The sequence below is a fragment of the Neomonachus schauinslandi genome, chromosome 4 (assembly GCF_002201575.2).
Source record: "Neomonachus schauinslandi chromosome 4, ASM220157v2, whole genome shotgun sequence".
NCBI classification, from domain to species: Eukaryota; Metazoa; Chordata; class Mammalia; order Carnivora; family Phocidae; genus Neomonachus; species Neomonachus schauinslandi.
In genome coordinates this window covers 14,144,216-14,165,062 of record NC_058406.1, presented here as the reverse complement: position 1 = coordinate 14,165,062, position 20,847 = coordinate 14,144,216, and the positions used below count along the sequence as shown (strand labels likewise).

The 20,847-nt window shown below is 51.2% G+C and overlaps 1 protein-coding gene across 1 annotated transcript; it reads left to right on the top strand.

Moving 5' to 3' along the window:
* Nucleotides 1–969: 969 nt before the first annotated feature.
* LOC110574729 (group IID secretory phospholipase A2-like) lies at nt 970–6,494 on the top strand. Its single transcript, XM_021683520.1, has 4 exons — nt 970–1,009; nt 3,852–3,996; nt 4,672–4,778; nt 6,349–6,494. Exons 1-4 carry the CDS (start codon nt 970–972, stop codon nt 6,492–6,494), a joined length of 438 nt encoding a protein of 145 aa, XP_021539195.1.
* Nucleotides 6,495–20,847: the final 14,353 nt, after the last annotated feature.

Here is a 20,847-nt window from a genome sequence, read left to right as displayed (position 1 = left end):
ACCAGTGGAGCGTCCGTGGGAGCGCATCTCTAGAACGCCTATGTGTCCTCGAGCACCTCCACCCTCTGAGTGAGTTCACACCATCTGCCTCGTTAGGATTCTCCTATGCAAACTGAGGCAGACCTGCAGAGTAAGATGTCAACACACATCAATTGCCTTCAAATCGTGCCCATGCTTTGATGCTCAAGTTCACGTTAGGAATAGATCCTACAAAATAATTCCGGACACACACTGAGATTTAGCCTCAAGGATTTCTCTCACTGTACCACCGTATGGACTAGAATAGTAAAAAAAAAAAAAAAAAAATGCCAAACATAAAAACAGAGAGTAAAATGGTGGTTACCAGGAGACAGGGAGGAGCGAAAATAAGACAGACATTGTTTATAGGTAAAAGCTTGCAGCAAGTAGTAAATAAGTCCTAGATATCGAATGCACAGTCTAGTGAACACAGACAACAATATTGCATTGTAATCATCAAACTTGCTAAGAGATTAGATCTTTATTCCAACCACTAAAAAGAAATTATAATTATTCGACGTGACAGAGGTACTAATTATTGCTATACTGGCAGTCATGGCATAATATATAAATGTATCCACTCAACATGTTGTACACCTGAAATTTACACAATGTTATATGTCAAATATATTTCAATCAAAAAAAAAGCAAATGGTGTGTACTGGATTCACAAGCAATTTTTAAATTGTTTTATTGTCTGTGATTTTTCAAATCTCCTCCACTGAATGTGTTCCTTTTGCAATTAAAAAGTTAAAAAAAAAAACAGGTATTAAAAATAAAAACAATAAAATTCCCCGGTTGCTAGAAACAGGAAATAGAAAGAGCGTGCCCCGGTGCCGGAGCTGGGAAGGACAGGGGTGGGCTCGGCCTGGTGGGGCTACTCTGATATAAGAGGCCGCCTGGATGGAAGGGGACTTCCAGCAGCTGTGTCCACTGCTCTGCTCTGGGACCATGGAGCTTCCCCTGCTGTGCACCCTGCTGGTGTTTGCTGGTGAGTGGGACAGGACCCACAGCTGGGAAGGGAAGGCGGGATGTGAGTAGGCGCTGTATGTCCTTCCTAGACTGAGCCTCTACTCTGATCCCCACTGCTCTGGCCCCCCAGTCCTCAACCCTTCTTGCCCCTGCAAGGAGCCAGCAGCAGCAGCTGGTCCCCTAGAACCCTGGCTTCAGCCACGGAGCTCTGGGCTGCCCTGCTGTGCAGCATGACTGGTCTGCAGTGAGGATGAGCAGCTAGAGGCTCAGACACTGGGGCTGGCTGAGCAGATGCCTACAGTACTTTGGACACAAGTTACAGAAAGGTATCTCCCCACCTCACCCTGCTCCCCTCTGTCACCTTGACCAAATAATAACAATCTTTCATTTACACACAGCACTGTGTACTTTTAGAACCCCTTCTTTCATGTTCATTGTCTCCCTTGAACCTGGGAAGAGGGTCCTGTTGACAGTGGTGGGAGATGGGGCAGTTTCCATTCAATCTTCCGCAGATCAAATGTAAAAACGTGGTTGCTAGCAAATCGGTGTTTTTGTTTCTCAATCCATCCGAGTATGTAGTGTTAGAAAGGATTTGTACTTTAAAATGTGGTTTTATGTAATTCTGGGACTACCAAATTTTTTAGAAGAACACATATCCAGGGCTACAGCGAAAACCATCAGGGAAATTGCAGTCAAGCTACAAAAACTCATCTCTCAGACATAAAGAAGCAATAATACACTGTAGAGATAAAATATACAGGTGAACCTGCATTCAAATGCTGTCTCCTGTCAGGATGACCTTGGCCAATCACCCTACCTCTCTATGTCCTCATCTGTAAAATGGACACAATAGCACCCTCTTCATAAGGTTGTTAGGACTTTACTTAGAAAATGTATCCAAAAAAAAAATGTATCCAAAGTGTTTAGCAAGTGTAAGTAATAGCGAGCAAACAATAGCTTAACACACAGCACATGCGTGATGAGCTGGTAGCTGTGCTAACTCTTGGGGGAAGGGGGCCCATCCCCCTCAGTGCCAGCGAAGGATAGAAAGAGCTACCAAGACAGGAATTACTGACAAGCTAAGCCAGTTCACCAAAGGTCTCATGACCACAGATGGAGCTCCTTGGTATCTCAGGGCTGGTTTCGCCTCACTATAAAATTATAAGAAATAAGACTACCATCCCAAAGCCTTCTGGAATCAAAGCTAAACTTATTGCTTGCCTGGCAAAGGAAAACTGCATCATTCAAGTGTGAGTTTATTTGTGTATTGTGAAGCTGACATGGAAAGGGCCAGTTTTAGGGTGGAAAGAGGGACGAGGTAGACCAGAAAGGCAAGAGTCTGAATTCAGGTCCCTGGTTGGTGCACAGGTGGGTGGTAACTCTCTTTGCCGTGGCTTGCCTCCAGGTTCCTCATCACGGAATCCGGGCTTCCAGTGGGCCTGGGATGGGTCATTAGTCCCCTCAAGGCTTAGCAAGGGTTCTCTTAAACATTTTACAGCTGGAGCCACCATGTCAAACAGGAGTGACAACGTGGGTTCCTGCACATTGAGGGGACACACACTGGGGACAGAACAGACCTGCAAGTACCGGACACCCCCGGTCACTTTTAGCTGCAGCCCATTGCTCGAGCCCCTCCCAAACCCCCTCTTCCCACCTACCCCTCCCCCAATTTGGGGCTCACTCCCACTTTGCTATTTACTTCATTTGCACACAGCTTCCATTATAACACCATTTACCTGGGAATGGGAGGGGAGGTCCATAATGAGGTCACTCGAAGGGCCCCACCTGGCCACGTCTCCCTGAGACTCAGCTCCATCTGTGTCCTCGGACCGTCTCTCGAGGTTGTACACGTGCACAGTTCGGTCTCCTTAACTTGTCTGTTCCTCCCAGGCTCTCCCCTGAATTCATCAACTTCATATATTTTATTTCTCCTATCTCAACATTAAGCATTCCTCTCCTCCAATAAAATAAAATCCCCTTATGACCAATTCTAATGAGTAGCAATTATGACTACAGTGAAAAATATCCATGAAAATCATTGATTTCTAAATCACACTGCCTCCCAGGTGAGCCACACGGTGCTTTAATCTGCAGTTTTGTCTCAGGGAGGCGAGGGGCAGCGTGGGGTGCAGGGAAAAGAGTGAGTCTTCCTGTTACAGAATGGGAACTCAATGAAGAGGCAGGGAATGGCACCAAACTGCTTCGGGTTTTAATCCTAGCTCCTCCATGTACCAGCCACTGTGACCCGGTACGAGGCTCAAGCTGCACATTTATGAAGTGGGTATCAAACATGGTTCTTGTACCAATGTCAGTTTCTTAGTTCCCATAAGTATACAGTAATTATGTAAGCCGATCATAACATCAGAGGAAAGTAGGTGAGGGGTGTATAAGAACTCTCTGTAACTCCTTGCAACTTTTCTGTACATCTAGAATGTACCAAGATAGAAAGTATATTTATTGGGGGGGGAAAAAAACGAGTATTTATCTCATGGGTTGAATGGAGTCAATAAATTACTACATGAAAAGACCCATAGGGTCACCTGGGTGGCTCAGTTGGTTAAGTGTCTGCCTTCGGCTCAGGTCATGATCCCGGGGTCCTGGATCTAGCCCCATGTAGGGCTCCCTGCTCAGCAGGGAGCCTGCTTCTCCCTCTCCCTCTGCCCCCTGCTCTCTCTCTCTCTCTCTCTTAAAAAAAAAAAAAGGCCCGTAATAAGCACTCACTATCGCTATATTTTTAATAGCTTTGGTGGTTGTAGTCATTTTATTATCCAAGGTCACGGGTTTGGTCCAACCAGGCACAAGTGCCAGGCCTATGACCTCTGATGTTCATGTCCTCTCCTTGTTGCTGGACTCTCTGGCAGGTGTGATTCCAACCCAGGGCGGGATCTTGAACCTGAACAAGATGATCAAACAAGTGACCGGGAAGGCACCCATCATCTCCTATTGGCCCTACGGCTGTCACTGTGGACCTGGGGGCAAAGGCCAACCCAAAGATGCCACAGACTGGTAATCCTTTCGCAGGCAGGGCCACGGGTGGCTGTCCTGTCCTGCCCCCACCCCAGGACTCTCCCATTTCCTGTTCCTCCATGTATTCATTCCGTGAATTCATTTTGTGCTGTGTGCTAGGGAACTCTGCTGAGGCCCGGTACCGTCCCGGCCCTCCTGGAGCTTGCCTTCTAGCTGGTTCTGCAGAGTCTCTGAAGGCCCCCCGCCCTTTGCACTTCCAACCCCTGATCTAGTTAGAACACCCACACACACTCTCTGCTGCCATTTCACACTGTTTGTTGTTTTTTTTTTTTTTTTTAATTCCTACCTCTTTTTGTCACTGTCTCATTCAATCTTTACCACATCCCCCCCCGGGAATCAGCCAGGAGGGAGGGCACTCCCCTCATCCACCACTTACAGGCTGTGTGACCTTGGGCATGTGGCTTGACCTCCCTGAGTCTGTTTCTTCATCTGTGAAATGGGGATTACCCTAGTGCCCCCAACATAGGATGGTAGTGCAGATTGGGAGAATATTCACAGACAAAACACATGCCTGGTTCATAGAAAGCACTCAAGAGGCGTTAGCTAGCGGGACCATAACCCTGCCGGCCTTGACTCCTCCAAGGAGGGCACTCGGTTTCTACCCTTGGGCAGCCGCACTCCCTGCCCGTCCCTCCTCCTGTCCTCTCCCTCCAGGTGCTGTCAGAACCATGACTGCTGCTATACTCATCTGAGAAAGCACCGATGCCGTGTCCACACAGACCATTATGACTACACCTTTTCCCATGGGGACATCCAGTGCTGTGAGTGCCCGGGCCTCAGGTTTGGAGTTAGAGGCGAAGGAAGGGAGTTCTGGCCCTTACTGCCTTCATGCGCTGTGTGACAATGCACAAGCCGCTCAACCTCTCTGTTTTTCTCATGTGTCCAGTGATAGTAGCGGGGCTGTGGAGGAATTTGGGGCTGGGAGTATGGAGAAGTCCAGTGGGGCTTTTGACCCCTCTAGGATTTGGAAGGCTGGCAGACCTCAGCTTGGATCCCAGAGCCACCATCAACCAGCTGTGTGACCTTGAACACCCTCTGAACATCAGTATATTCTCATCTGTAAACTCAGGATGATAACAGTATTCTACCCCCTAAAGTTAATTCAAGAACTAAAACGAGAGCAGACAGAATGAGCCTCGCACATACCTGCTGCCAAGTGCATGCTCGATAAATCGCTTGGACTACGTAAGATATCACTGTTACAACTTACTTCGTTACAGTCCTCAGAGCGGCCCAGCCAGGAGCAGCACCACCCTGATGATCTCCATTTTATAGACAAGGAAAGTGAGACCAGAGTGAAGAGGTGTTTGCCCAGGGTCACCCAGCTGCAGGTGACAGAGCCTGGGCTAGACCTCAGGTCCCCCCTGGCCCTGGGTCCATGCTTGGAGACAGCGGGCAACTCCCGGGGCTGGGAATCAAGTGGGTTCGTCACATCAGTCCCTGTTCATTAAAGGTTTAATAATAATAGCAACAGGGGCGCCTCGGTGGCTCAGTCGGTTAAGCGTCTGCCTGCGGCTCGGGTCATGATCTAGAGATCCAGGATCGAGCCCCCGTGTCGGGCTCCCTGCTCAGCGGGGAGTCTGCTTCTCCCTCTCCCTCTGCCCCTCCTCCCGCTCATGCTCGCTCTCACTCTCTGTCTAATAAATAAATAAAATCTTTAAATAGTAATAATGCAACAATAATAGCCAACATTTATTGAGCACCTACTGTGTGCTAAGTGCTTTGCTTCTTCAGTACTCTCAACAGCCCCAAGGCAGCACCTACCCTCACCCCAAGTACAGAAAATGAAACTGATGCCCCAAGGTCCCTTCGGCCTCAGTCTCTGCACATGCTGTTCCATCTGCCTGGAACAGTTCCCCTCTGCCACCCCAGCTTTCCATGGGGGGAGCAGAACCTTCCCACCTCAGCTCAAATGGCTCTTGACGCTGAGTACGGTCCCCCTATTTTACCGTCCTGTAGCCCCTGCATCATCCCTTCCTTCTGCAAGGAACAGGTTGTGATCCCCATTTCTGTGGTTCTCAAATATCTGCTGCCCCCACGGGAGTGTGAACTGCACGCATCCGTTCGGGTCAGTCCTGTCCCCCCAGGGCCTGCCACAGAATGGGTGCTCGGTTGTTTATTAAATGGATGAATAAATAAAGGAGCAAAGACAAACAGGGAGGTCACGGTTTGTGCCCAGGGTCATGCAGCTAGAGTCCAAGCAGCTGGGAAGGGTACTCGAAAGCTGAGCAAGGACGGGGCTGCCTTCAGAAACTCCCTCTGGGACCCTAAGGCCGCCCTGGGCTTTGCGTCAGGAGGGGACGGACACTGAGCCCCCTTCTCCACCTGCAGCCAACAAGGGGAACTGGTGTGAGCAGGAGCTGTGCGCCTGTGACAAGAAGGTGGCCTTCTGCCTGAAGCAGAACCTGGACACCTACCAGAAGCACCTGCGTTACTATTGGAGGCCCCGCTGCAAAGGCCAGACCCCTATGTGCTAGCAGGGGCCCACCCCGCTGCCCCCTACTCCCTCCCGTTCCTCAGCATCTCTGGCTCTGGTGCTCCACCCCTGCCCCAGCATCTGACCCCCTGAACCGGCCGGGGAGGGTCTCAACCACGCCCCACCCTCCTTCCTGCTCTTGGACCTTCCAAATCTTCTTGACCGAGGCCGCCGCTCTCTTCTGAGCATGTATTGAGATCTGCGGAGAAGCCAAGGCCAGGAAGCCCCTGGGGATGGTGTTTGGGCCGAAGCCACAGGTGTTGGGGGTGGGGATTTGGGGTCCATGGTGGGCGGGTCCCCCTTGCCACTGCCACTCGACAGGCCCCCTGGCCGAGTCTCACCCCGTCTGACACACTGTCCAAGCTGCAGCCAGGGTGGCCTCTCTGAAGGGCAGTGTCGATCCTTCTGTCCACGTGGCTCTACTTCTTAAAACCCAAAGCCCCCCACCACCCCCACCCCTGGTAGGACCTCTCACGGAGTTTGGGGCCTGCACTGCCCAGCGTTATGCCATTCTCCAAACTCAGCTGGGCAGTCCTATCGGGCAGGGCCCATGACTGTCTTGGACTCAGTTGCATCTCTGCACCAAAGCGGTACCCAGGACCAAGAAGGGACTCCACGAATGTCTCCTGAGCTAGGGACCGGGTGAAGCTGCCTGGTCCTCTTGCTCCAGGCCCAGGTCTGCACGCGCATGCGGTGTGTCCTCTCCTGCTTCCAGAAGCTTTCTCAGGCTGGGACCTCTGCAGAGTGCTCCGCTTGCCGTCCCCAGGTGGCCGAGCCCCACCTAGGCCCCTTGGGGTCCAAGGGCCACAAGCAACAGAAGCCTCCCCTGGCTGACTCCTCCTCAGCTCCGAGGGCTTGCTCCCTCCTCCAAACCCGCATAGCACTTTATGGGTCTGTAATCGACCAGGTTTGATCTTGAGTGGGATGTAATACCTGGCCTTTTCCAATCCCCTCCAACTGGACTGGAGCTCCTGGAGGACGGGGGCTTTGTCTCTCATCTTTGCTTCCTCTGCTCCCCAAAATAACAAGTGCTCGATTAATGCTTATGGACAAATGAGCCCATAATGCATGGATGGAGGTTGTGGCAGATGCTGGTGCCCCAACCAGATCCCCTCCTGGCCCCGTCTCCGAACCCCCAGCTAAGCCAGATGGTTGGCTGCTACATGCTCACATCTGTCTCCTTCTCCTCTTTGTCTGCTGGAAGCCCACCTCTAACCAGTGACTAGAGAGTGTAGTACCAGAAGGATGTAATTGCCCGGCCCCAACCTCCATGCAGGACCACCAGGGCAGTACGTTGCATGCCCCAGAGCTCCTCGTGGGATCAGGCTGAGGCCAGACGTCTAGAACACCTCTTTGCTTAGCTTCATACCCTGGTCTGGCCTGTTTCCCCTGCTGCCTTACAGGTTTCTCCTGAGAGCACGCCTTCAGTAAATCACCCACTTGCACAAGAATCCTGTCTCGGACTCAGCTTCTGGGGAAACTGACTTGGGATGGATGGATGGGTGGATGGATGGATGGATGGAAGGATGGATGGGTGGATGGATGGATGGATGGGTGGGTGGGTGGATGGATGGATGGATGGATGGAAGGATGGATGGGTGGATGGATGGATGGAAGGATGGATGGGTGGATGGATGGATGGATGGATGGATGGAAGGATGGATGGGTGGATGGATGGACACTTGGATGGATGGATGGGTGGATGGATGGATACGTGGGTGGATGGATGGGTGGATGGATGGATGGGTGGATGGATGGATGGGTGGATGGATGGATAGTTGGATGGATGGATGGGTGGATGGATGGATACTTGGGTGGATGGATGGGTGGATGGATGGATGGGTGGATGGATGGAAGGATGGATGGGTGGATGGATGGATAGGTGGGTGGATGAATGAGTGGGTGGGTGGATGGATGGATGGGTGGCTTCTCCATATAAGGATCTGTCATCTGTATGTGATTAGCTGTGTCTCCAGCAACAGGGCTAGAGCACCAGGAGCCACTCACACCCTCCAGCCTGTCACACATGTAAGTGAACAGCTGACAGAGAACTTTCCTACTTCTACATGAAGCTAAGGGGTTCATGTGAGGCAGGGTAATTGGAATTAAGAACCATGGCACTAGGTTCAAATTCCAGTCATAGCACCTACTAGCCATATGACCTCACCTAAGGAATCTTGGGTTTCCTCGCACGCAAAGTATAGATGAAAGTTAGAAGAAAATAAGACAAGGTCAGCAGATTAAACAAGATTTATGTGTATGAAGCTGTTAGCACAGTGCCCGGCACATGGTAATGCCTCTTTATTTTTTTAAAAAGATGTATTTATTTTAGAGAGAGAGCAGGGAGGAGGCGCAGAGGGAGAGAGAGAGAGAGTCCCAAGCAGATTCTGTGCTAAGCATGGAGCCTGTCGCGGGGTTTGATCTCATGACCCTGAGATCATGACCTGAGCGGAAACCAGGAGTCCATCGCTTCACTGACTGAGCCGCCCAGGCGCCCCGGTAATGCCTCTTTAAATGTTACCTGCAGTACTCTTGCTCTTGTTGTTATGTAATGACCACAGCTGAAATCAAGATACATCAGAAGAAAATAGTTAATCAATGTCCCCCTTCTTTCCACCCATTTCCTCTCTCCCTTCCACATGACTGTGCAAGCCATGTCAGTTAGATTCTGATGCACCATGTTCATTTATTCAAGAGCTGGTGACCCCCACTTGTCCATTAGAGCTCCTGTGTGCCAGGCCCTGTGATGGTGACAAGATCAGTGTTGGCAGGTAGGGGCATTATTGTCCCTATTTTACAACCTGAGGCTCAGAATGGGGACAGCAACTTCCGAGGTCCCACGACCAGCAAAAGCAGAGCCAGGATTCCACCCCAGACTCTCCCCACTCTGTTCCCTGGCAGCCTCCCCGTCCCATTTGTACTGGTCAGGAACTTCCTGTGACTTGATGGACTTCAACAATGAGGGCATTTATGACCTCACATGACAAGAAGTGTCATGTGAGGGGTATGGTGGCTTTTCGGTGGCGTGGTGATGTCATCCTCACTGGGTGTCTCTCCTACTCTTGGCCACCCTCGCTGTGCTGCGCTGGGCCCCTGGGCGGCTCATCCCAGCTTCCAAACCGCAGCTGTGCTCCAGACCCCAAACCTGGACATGATAAATCCAGCAGAGAACATGCTGTCCCTTTCGTGTCTGTTTTTAATGAGCCCTACCGCCACCACCCGGCAGACCTCCCCCGCAGGACTGATCACCCTAAACCCTAGTGCTTCAAGGTGATGGGATTACTCTGGTCAGTTTCGATTCCTCAGGTTTCATTTACCCTTGAGAGGAGACAGGGTTAATGTCCCCGAGTGGCGGGTAGTGGCTACAACCAGAGCTGTTGGGGTTGTTGATAGGATGGCCTCGGGTGGGCAAGTCCAGGCCTGGGTCAGGAGCAGGACCGTGCCTGTGGTGCTCCCCTCTGTGAGCTAAGCACCTGGTGCAGGGCCTGGGGGTCACAGAGTAGGTGATCAATACTTATTTGGTATGAATGAATGAATGAATGATGAATGAATGAATCAATCCCAGGTTGGTAAAGACATGGGACTTTGGACCAAGAGGTGGGATGGGCAGATGGGGTCTCAGAGCAGCCAGCACTGAGTCTGCAGAATAAGACAGGACCCCCCCCCCCCACCCTGTGAGTTCTCATTCTGGGCCAATTTCCAATTCCTGGAATTGGGTAAGAGGCACGAAGGAAGGGGAGACTGACCGGCAGCTTCTGTTCTCCACACCCGTCTCTCAAGTAGCCTGGAGGTAGGAGGCAGACAGGACACAGTCACTGTGCTTCCTGTTCCTTCCGGGGTCAGACTCACAAAGGGACAACCACAGGGCGGGGAGGAAGGGGGGGAGCCAGAACGGAACAGCCGACATTGAACACCTGGGGTGCCTACTCACCCGCTCCCCTCACCTCCCTGGGGCATAGTATTGTCACCTGCATCTTCCAGCTGCAGAGACTGAAACTCGAGGGTGAGTCACTTGCTGATAAGTGGCAGGGCCGGGACTTGAACCCAGTTCTCTCTGGCTCCAGGGCCATGTCTCACCCTACCTCCCACACTCTTTCTGGGGACAGTTGGTGAATCAGCTCTGGGTGCCCCTTAGTGGGCAAGAGGCACACCCAGGGATAAGGAGGTGAGGGGGATGTGGCAAGGCAGGAAGCAGCCAGGGAGAGGGGTGGGGGGGTAATATCGTACTGATGGTAACCATAGTGCTCAGATAGAGCCCCCCCATTGGGAGCCCTTAATCCCACCGCTGAATCCAATCCCCAGGCCTCCTGGACCCAGGGTGCGACCTCCAGGGGCTGGGGAGTGGGGGTAGGTGCCAGCCCGGGGGCACGATGGGCAGCTGCCTTCTCCACGACTCTGCCTGTTTTCCCAGCAGGAGCCTCTCCCAAATACCCATGCTCCTTTCACACATCATCTCTGAGCTGGGACTGCTCCTATGCCCCGTCTCCCCTGTGTCAGTGCCCCCTGGAGGGGGCGTTAGGGGTGTTCCTTTGGGGTGCAAGGCGTCCTTGCTCACCGCTGAGGTCACCCCGGAGCTGACCTCACCGGGGCAGCCTGGACAACAGGAGTGAGGACCCAGCTGGCTCTAGAGCTTGGGGGTCCTCTTTTTCTTTTTTCCACTTAAAATAAAGAAGTTTTAAAGTAGTTTGTGAAAACTCAAAGCAGGTCAGAAAAGGCAAGGTGGAGGAGAGTTTCCTTCCTTTCTCTCTCTGCTTTAGGCTCCTGGCCAAGCCTGGCTGGCTTAGGGGCCTCTCCCAGATGGACTTCCCTGGGCTCCTTGCAAGACTGGCCTCCTCGGTCATCCAGAGCTCAGCTGCCAGTCACTCCCTGAGAAAGGTCCCTGCCCTCCCACCTAAAGCAACCACCTCCCACCCTGACTCGGTCTCCCTGCCTTATTTCAGTTCTCTGCTTACCTTTTCTGTTGGTTTTCTTAATCACTCATTCAGCCATTTGTTTATCTTAGATTGGAAAGCGGGTGTGCGTTATCACCTCCCAGCCCCTCCCTCAGAACTATCAGAAATCAGCCCCCTCCCTCTGCCAAGAACACGCCCCTCCTCCCTGCGGTCAGAGACCATTCTCGAGGGAGACTGTCTCTTCTGGAGCCCTGTCCCCCGGGCCCGGGCTGGCCTGGGGTGAGGCTTTCCTGTCCCATCAAGGATCCAGCCCCAAGATGAGGCTGCCACAGGGCCTGGCTCTGTGGATGCCTGCAGAATGCATCCCACCTCAGTCCCCAAAACCCCAAGTCTGGGAACCACAGAGCAGAAGGAAGAGGAAATAATTCAGCCAGGTGGCTTCTGGCTTCTTAAGAGGGAGATGGAAAAATGCCGTTTTTCAGGGTTCCCCGGTGCCAAGAATCTTCTACACATGATCACATTATACCTGCCCCCACCAGATGGGTATTTTGACTTTCTTTTCTGGGGGAGGAAACAGGCTCTGATAAGTAGAATATCTTGCCCGAGGTAATTCACTCAGCAAGAAGCGGCAGAGGCTGGGCACGGGAGGTCAGACCACGCCAAGATCTGCCTCTGGGTTCCACCCTCTCCAGCCCGGATGGTGCGCTCCCATCGGGGGCAGTTCTGAAACTTCACAGTGGACAAGAATCCCCTGGCAGAGAGTGTTTAAAAGGCAGGTTCTTGGGCCAGAACCCACACCCAGAAGATCCGATTCTGTAAGTCTAGGATGCGCTGCTGGAGATTTGGCTGCATCTGGCTCAGGACTACACTTCCAAAAGGGTGCAAGCTGGCTCCCCTCTATCATCGGGTCCCCGTTGCCCACTTCCCTTATGGCCAGCATCCAGAGCAGGCAGAATCTGTCCCCGTGGCCAGTCGTGGGGCTGACCAGCCCATTAGTACCAAGGTTTGTTCATCCTGTGCCAGCACAGCTCAGTGAGCTGGAAGATTGGAGACCCACCTTCTAGATCAGACTCCATGCAAGCCCCGTTCTATCAGGCCCCACTGCTTCCTCTGCCAGGCAGGAGGGAGAAGGATCCTGCCTCCCAAACCCCAGCCTTTCACACATCACCATCCAGATGTTTGGTTTAATATTTTAATTTCCTTCTTCTTCTTTTTTTTTTTAACCTTTCTTAACCTAAACAAATTTATTTAAGAAGGAAATTAATTCCACTCTGGTATAGTGAAAACCAGTATCACTTCTCATCCACAGAAGGTGACCATAAAAGTAAATGCAATGGAAATAAAACTCTTATTGGAGAGAAAAGTGCATGATCAATAGTTGGCTCAACTAGCGAGCATGGGAGAGGTGCTGAGATCCCCCAGGCTCCACGCAGAGAACACCTTCGCCTGGATGTATTCTGGACGGGAAGGGACTAGAGAGGGAGCAGGTCAGGTGCTCTGTAAGCAGCACTGTTTGTCCTCTTCTCTGGCGAGGCCCAAGCCAGGTGGGGGGTAGGGGGGGACACTAGCTGGGTGATGCCGTAGAAGGTCCTGGAGACAAGGAAGGAGGAACGCACAGTCTTCTCTTGGGGAGCACAAGCACAGCAGGGGAAGAAGGGGGTCACGGAGTGCTGGACTGGGAGCTAGGAGACCCCCACGCTAAGCCAGCCTCTGTGACTCTCTTGCAACAAGCCCTCAAAAGGGATCAGAATATGCCATCCCAGAATATGCCACTTTGCATACAAATTATTTTGAGCTGAAGGCAATTAAGAATCCACAGATGGTGGGAAGAGTTCCCTGCCCATCCCTTATCTGCCTCAAAGCAGGACACCAATTTCCCTTTGAGGAAGGTGCCCCCAACCCTTGTACTTGGAGAGACGGGCAGCTCTTATCATCAAAGCTGGGGAGTCAACATCCAGATCGGTTTGCATAAACAGACTTTTCTAAAATAGCCTTTCTTCCATTAGTTTCCTCATATAGCTCTTAGTCATTTCCCCACAGGTTATGTTCCTTGAAGTCCAAACTCTCTCTCCTTTGCTAAAAAGGAATCCCCTGAGTCTCATCACTCAGAGTTTCACTTCTTTTCTGTAAACGCCTGTGCATGTCAATATTGATAAATATCATGTGGCTTTTCTCCTGTTAATCTGTCTTTTGTTAGTTTAATTTGCACGCTCCCGTGCATTACACCTTAGAGGGTAGAGGAAAAATTTTCTTCACCAACACTGGCCTGCAGTTCCCCATTGACACCAAAGTGGTCAGGGTGAAAAAGCTCATGTTAAATGGAAAGGTGAATAAAACAAGATATACAACAGTACATCCATCTTGACTCCATGGGGAAAATGTACTACATGAGAAGTTGGCAGGAAAAATGCTCTAATGTAGTAGTCAAGAGTGTGGGCTCAGGGTCCCGCATACAAGGTCTGCCAGCTCTTAGGGTCTCCTGACTCCTGGATGTAGGATCTTGGGCACAAGTCACTGCACCTCTTTGAGCCTCAGTTTCTTTACCTATAAAATGGGAATTATCATGCTGTCTTCACAAGGTGTTGTGAGGGGTGAATGACAGACCCCTGGAAGGCACTTGGCACCCTGTCTGGCATGTAGAGACCAGCCTGTGGAACACACGGCAGTTGCTGTCAAGCTCATTGTTGAAGGGCTATTGGCAGCAGTGGTCGTGGGTCATGGTGGTGGTGGCGGCATCCCCATCTTTATTTTACTGATGTTTCTTTCCTTCTCCCTAGGGCTCGTGCTCAGCCGGGCCTGCTTGTTGGAGCTCTATGGCATTCGCAAGCAGGCCACGGAGAAGCGACCCCTCCTTAGCCACCTCACCAGTGGCTGTCACTGTGGCTTGGGGGGACCAGGGCAGCCTGTGGATGCCAGCGACTGGTAACTCTCCCCTCCTGGGGCAGCAGGCATGCTGGGCAAGGTCTGAACTGAAACCTTGTCTGGGTATTGTCTTGAGCAGGGGCAGCCATATTGATTCAGTACACCTTTCCTGGGCGAAGAGGAGGGGCTCTGGGGTTCATCCCCTTCTGCCCTGCTTACCAGCTGTGGTTTCTGGGGCAAGTTCCTTGACCTCTCTGTGCCTCAGTATCTTCACACACAGGATGGGGAGTTCATAGTACTTCCTTTGCAGGTTAATATGAGGATTCAGTGGAACCGTGGTGAAGCACACTTAGGATACTATTCACACTGGGATCTGCTCCACTGTGTCAGGCACCAGGCAAGGCAACGGGGGCTCAAAGAAGTGCCAGTCCCAGCCCCCAAGAAGTTCCCAATCCCATGAGGGGGAGACTCCCCCAAACTTCAGCTTCTGAGAAGCTGATTCAAGTCCTGGCACCACTAACTTGGGTGAGATCTCAAGCAGGACATTTTTTCTCTCTATCTCTCAGTTTCCCACTCTGTAAAATGGGATGTTTTGAGGTTATATTGGATCATGGATTTGACAACACTTTGCAAAGCATAAAATCTTAAAAGGTCTGGAGAGTTCTACATAGAAAGGAAGTCTGCAAGCTGAAACACATTAGAACTTGGATTGGATGCTCCATATAATAGCACAACTGTCTCTAGATACAGAGATCCTTACAGAAGATAATAAGAGGTTCGAGGTTTACAATCAACAAGTTTATTTGAAACCTGAGTAATCTCGGCGTCCGGCAGCCGGCTCACTTTGATTTATAGGAAACCAATTGTGCAACATTCCAGATTTATTAAATCAGCTGTTTAGAACTGATGACTCAAAGAGTTTTTAGGCATGGCAACCAAACAATTTTCAGATTCTCTGCCTCAGGGGTTCTCAAACCTGATAAATGAGTTGTTTGCCAATTCGCAGAATCTATCATTTTGTTCTTGATGGGTTGATGAGTTTGAGATGTGACTTTTCTTTCTAGAAGATCCATCTCCCTTTCTCTCCAGCTCCTTGCTGGAGAAAGGATGGGGCAGCTGAAGTAGAGTGGGAACATCAGTACAGAGGAATTCACACAATGACCAGGAATCTTCCAGGAAAGGGTAAAATCAAAGGAAAACCAGAGCTGGGCAGTAGTTAAAGGGGGAAAAGCAGATTCTAACCAGGAACAATTGCAATGGGAGACAAGATCCCTCATATACAACTGGGCTCAGTTCAGAATACAGCATGGGCACGTGGGGATTTACAGCCACGGAGCAGGCAGGGGTGGAAAATCACTAAGGGGATATACATCTGAGGTAAGGGGGGGATTCTAGCTAAGCCGACCCAACAGGATTCTTGCCAAAGGCAGGCCTGGGTGATCAGACATCACCTGGAGGATGATGAGGAGTGAGGAACCTGATCAGATATCAAGGTGATCAGATATCAAGGGTGAGGGTTTTGGCTAAACCTAACTTGACAGGATTCTTGCTCTTAAGGATGAGGCTGAGTCAAAAAAAGGTCTTAGAGGAGCCTGACTAAATTTGGTCAAGGAGAGTCTTCATCAGTCCCTCTTCTTGTTCAAGGAAAGAAGAGACATTCTTTCCTCTGAATAGCAGGAGTCTGTTCATGGTTTCGTTGCCTTTTGTTCATGAAGGATCAGCTAACCCACCACTTGGGACTTGGTCCTAGAGGCTACCTGCTGGATGGTGCGAGCAGTTGGGCATCAAATGGGGGAATCTCTATGAAAATAATAGAAAGACAAAGATTAGTCGTTGGGAGCCCACTTTCTGAGACCGGAAGGCAGCCAGTCGGAAGAATTCTAGATGCTGGGCTGGAGGTATCTGCAGGGGGTAGTGAGGACCACAATGGCAATCCAACAGACTTGCTGGCTTGCAGTTCGAATGTCTTTGGCGACGGCATCGGGCGTTCCAGTAAACTCTCTGAGCGGCTCACACGACAGCAGACACCATCTATCATGACTTCTCTGGAGTTCCTGTCGAGTCATCCAGCTTCTCTTTCCAGGGCATCGCGAAAGGGACAGTTTCAATTCTCAGTGATGCGAGTCAGGAAAGTGGGAGAATAATTGGAAACTTTAATCTGGGGGATTATAGTCAGATATTAGAGAACCCCAAGGGTGGGCAATAGTTTTCCGTTAAGACACAAAATTTCTCTCTGCAGTCACCCCCCTTTCTGACCAAAGAGAATCAATGCCCGGCTGTTCTTGTTTACAAAATTATTCTGGTCTCATTCGATTGGGCATGATTATTTACATAAGGGCAGCAAAAACAGAGATTGACCACATAGGCCTTTTTGAGTTTGCTGCCCTAGAGCCTTTCACAGGGAATCTCAGATTAAACACTTAAGAAACCTCTAGAGGCTAGGAAGCCAAGCCAGGAACTCCTCACCAGACTTTGCCTTCACTACCCATAGATTTGGGTGACTTCCTCTCCTCTCAAGGTCCCCAAGATATCCTAAGTTCCCTGGGTCTGCCAGGAAGTGACCTTCCTTACTCGCCTACAAGGCTGGGAGCCCTGGAAAGCCAGGTCCCAGAACACTATTTTTCAAGAGGGCTTTGTGAGTATTGGTCCCATAAAGTCAGCCTTAAGTCCTTAAAACTGTCTGGTCATATCTGATCCTGTGCGCATCGTTCTCAAATAGGACATTCCTATCAGAGCCTTGGTTTATATAACCAGTGTTTCCAATGATGATCTGTTGCAAGGAGAACTGATTCTTAGTGAACTCAGGCAAATAATTATATGGCCATGGAAATAAGAATACTCACTAAGAGCTTCTGAATGTTGGAGGGAGCAGGTGAGGAGAACACACAAATATTTCATTTCTGTTTACAAAAGTATCGTCTACTAAACTGTTGTGAGCATAGACAACGTACAAGACAAGAAAAAGAGGTTTGTTATAGCCGGAAAATAGAATGTTAGAGACCCAGCTATGTTCTAATGATCCTGGTTAAAGGGACTTAACAAGCTTCTTGCCCTTCGGGACGAGACTCGGGGACAAGGCCCAGTCAAACAAGGGCTTAGAGGAGCCTGGGTAAAAGGTTGGGGAAGGAGAGCCTTTGTCGGCAACAAACTTACAGGAGTGTTCTTGGTTTAAACAGTGGAGAGGTGAGTGACACATTTTAAGAAAATATTCGATCATAAAAAATAAAAAACGTTTTAAAGATTTATTTATTTATTTGGAAGAGACAGAGAGATTGGCGGGAGGGGCAGAGAGAAAGGGAAAGAATCTGGGCCAGACTCCCGCTGAGCACAGAGTCTGATCTCACAACCCTGAGATCATGATCTGAGCAGAAATCAAGATTTGGACACTTAACAGACTGAGCCACCCAGGCGCCCCCAAAAATGAAAAATGTTTTAAATAAATTATTTAATTAAAAGGGAAAGTTATGAAATGTACATATGTTAAGTGGACTAGGATGGTCATATATAATTCAGGATTTATTAGGAGGGCACACCTCCTACACCTTTACCCCTGGAGGTACTGTCTTGAATTTAGAAATGTATAAAATTAGGGCCAGGACCACAGGTCATCTGAGTCTCTGTGGATGTCAAGAGGCTGTCCCCACAGGTATATGTGAGTGTACCAAGTGGGCTTTGCTCATCTTTTGTGACCTGCGCAGCCTCCCGGTGTCCCCACACCTGACTGCTTTGTGCATCCGGGTGCATCCGGGAGCTTGTTTACAAATACAGATTTCTGGTCCCCGACCAGGAGTTGGGATCCAGCCCGGGGATTTGTATTTGCAACGGCAGGGAGTTCAGAAGCAGCCCTCCTACCTGCCTGGCCGGAGGGCAGCCCTAGAACTCATCAGGTGCCCCGGGGGGCTGAGCTGTCCCAGCTCCACTAGGACTAAACTCCTAACCCTTTCTATCCCAGCAGACAAGATGCACGACGCTAGGAGATCGAGCTAGAGTCATGAGGTCCCCCTGTAGTGGTGGTGTGGCCTAGCGACCTCACCAAGGCCTGAGCGTGTGTGAACGGGGGCCTTCGTGTGCAGGGCACACTGCTCTTTGCTGGCTTCGGTGGAGATGGTATACCGCCGTCCATGCCGGACCAAGAGGATCTGTGGGGAGGGGGCTGGCAGCAGCATCACCCACCGCCTTCCTGCTTCAACAGTAGCCTCTTGGTTCAACTCAAAACTCCCTCATCGAGCATCTCATTCTTGCCATGGTGGGGAGTACCCGTCTCCTTCCCTGGACTGAGCTTCTTGAGGGAGAGTTTTGTACTGTGTTGTGGTTGCTCTTCTCTCTGTGTCCCCACACCTCGCCCAGATGGGCAGTGAAGGCCTGATGGGGTGCTCGAGTGGACAAATGACTGGTACTCCATGGGGGGCCTGGAGAGGAATGGCGGCCTCTGCTGGGGACGCTGGGACAGATGTCACCCGGAGGGAGCACACAGCTGGCCTGAGCAGGTGGGAGGGATTTAGCCGGTGGGGTAAGTGGACAGGTGGCATGGGGTAGCCCGCAGACAGAGGCTGGAGATGTGGAAACGCGCGGCCTCTGCCCCAATGCAGGGCCCACTGCCCCAGGCCCAGCTTGGGGCTCCCCGTAGGCGCTGCCCCACTTGTGAGTGTTGCCACGCCTGCCTGAGAGCTCCCCGTGCTCCCCATGGGATCGCCATAACCACAGCATCGCTGACACCCACGTCCAATGTGGTAAGCACTTCACGGGGCAGCCGGGAACCCCCTTCCACCCTGGACACCAACCTCAGCCCCTAGGGCTTGTGTTTAGAGCTAACCGGTTGGAGTCAATTCCTGGGCTTGGGTTTGGTGGTCCTCTCCGACAATAGTGGCCATCACTGAGCGCCTACTGTTTGTCAGGCGCTGCAACAGGTAATTTACGTGCATCATATCATCAAATATTCCCAACAGCCTAGTGAGGAAGGTATTATTATCCCGTTTGACAGCTGAGAAGCTGAGGCTTGGAGAATTGGAATCACAGGCCTGGGGTCACATGGCGAGGAAATACACAGAGCAACCACCCGAGCCCCCGTCTTGTCCAAAGTCCTTAAAAACTGGCTCCCCAGGGCTTAAACCCATGGCTTGGCTCTCTGTTTCCCAGCCAGGAGCCAAACACCTGTGTTTATGTCTAGTGCCTCTGTTGGGTGGTTCCAGAATGTTCAGGGACTGATTCCATCACAGGCTTGGAGATCCATGGCCAGAAGCCCCATTCTGATCTAATGCTTGAGGAGAAGGATGAGGGGGTCCAGGGGCACCGGACCAATTAAGGCTCAGACAGGGAAGCCACTCAGATGCCAGCAGCTTCAGACCCAGGCAGGCCCTGAGAGGTCATGTGAGCAAGGGTTTCTCAAATCCTTTTGATGGCAACCCACAGAATGTAAGAAATTTCACACCTGGATCCAATCAGCCCCCAACACACACACACCCACCAGAGAGGCACAATTTGCTGAAGCAGCACTTTACTGCTTGTGATAAATTAACACATGCATAAGCACACACATACACACATACACACGCACGCACACACATGCACGGACACACACCAGATGCAAGCCTCTAAACTGATTTCATGACCCACTCACGGACCAGGGCTACGATTAAAATTATCTGTCAAACTGCTCTTGTAAAATGGGAAAGCTCAGGTCAGGAGGGGGGCTGCCCAAGGTCACCCAAGACACCAAGACATATGCAGAGTCAGGACTAGAACCTGGTATCTAGTTCCCAATACTTCTCGTTACCCCAAATTAAATTCCGATTAATAGAATGCTAACCCAGTTGGGTGTGGAGGAGGTGTTTGGATGGTCTGGGGTTCAAAGTCACTACAGCCAGCCAGGGTCTAGTTCCATGCTTCTCCGAGTGCTCGGGAGGCATGCAGGGCCTCTGGGTCCCAGCTGTGGCCATCGGTTCTCACTGAGCCCGTGGGAGTCGGCGGCCAGGGTCCCCCAAAACCAGGTTTTCTGTATTGACCTAGTCTTGGCTGTGGTTCCTGAGAAGATGCAGACCTGAGCCCTGCTCGCAGCCGAGGTGTCTCTGATCTAAGGCAGTGCTGACAGAGAGCAGCGTGCAGGGGGTCTGACCCAGAGCACACTCACTGGGCACTCCCCCCCGTGCCAGGCCCCGTGCCCAGCTAGGAAAGCCGAGCCAGCAGCAGTGAGGCACAGGCCCCGCCCCTGGGGAGTTCAGGCTCTGGATCTGCACGGTCCCGGGTTCAAATCCCCACTCTGCCTCTCTCGGGTTGTGTGGCCAAGGTTCCATGCTCGGCCTCAATCGAAGTGGGATTATGACATCTGCCTATGGGTTGTTGGGAGGTTGAAGGGACCTAACCCGTAAGAAAGTCCCTGGCACATAGCAGGCGGTCGGTAAGTGGTAGCGTTCGTGATTATTATTACCGATAAGAAAAAAAAGAAAAAAGCCAACTCACGGAGAAAGGAGAGGGACAACATCCCAGAAGGGAAGAAACGTCGAGAGCAGAGGCAGAGTGGAACACACAGGGCAAGCTGGTGAGGCGTGGAGGTCTGGGGAAGTGGGGAGTGGTTGGGAGATCAAGCGGAAGGGCAGGGCTGCC

What these genes read in the sequence shown, in the direction of transcription:
- LOC110574729 (XM_021683520.1), top strand. Translation starts at nt 970, where the DNA reads ATGGAGCTTCCCCTGCTGTGCACCCTGCTGGTGTTTGCTG. An exon ending in CCCAAAGATGCCACAGACTG is followed by an intron (nt 3,997 to 4,671) that starts GTAATCCTTTCG and finishes CTCTCCCTCCAG; the next exon opens with GTGCTGTCAGAACCATGACT. An exon ending in CCATGGGGACATCCAGTGCT is followed by an intron (nt 4,779 to 6,348) that starts GTGAGTGCCCGG and finishes CTCCACCTGCAG; the next exon opens with CCAACAAGGGGAACTGGTGT.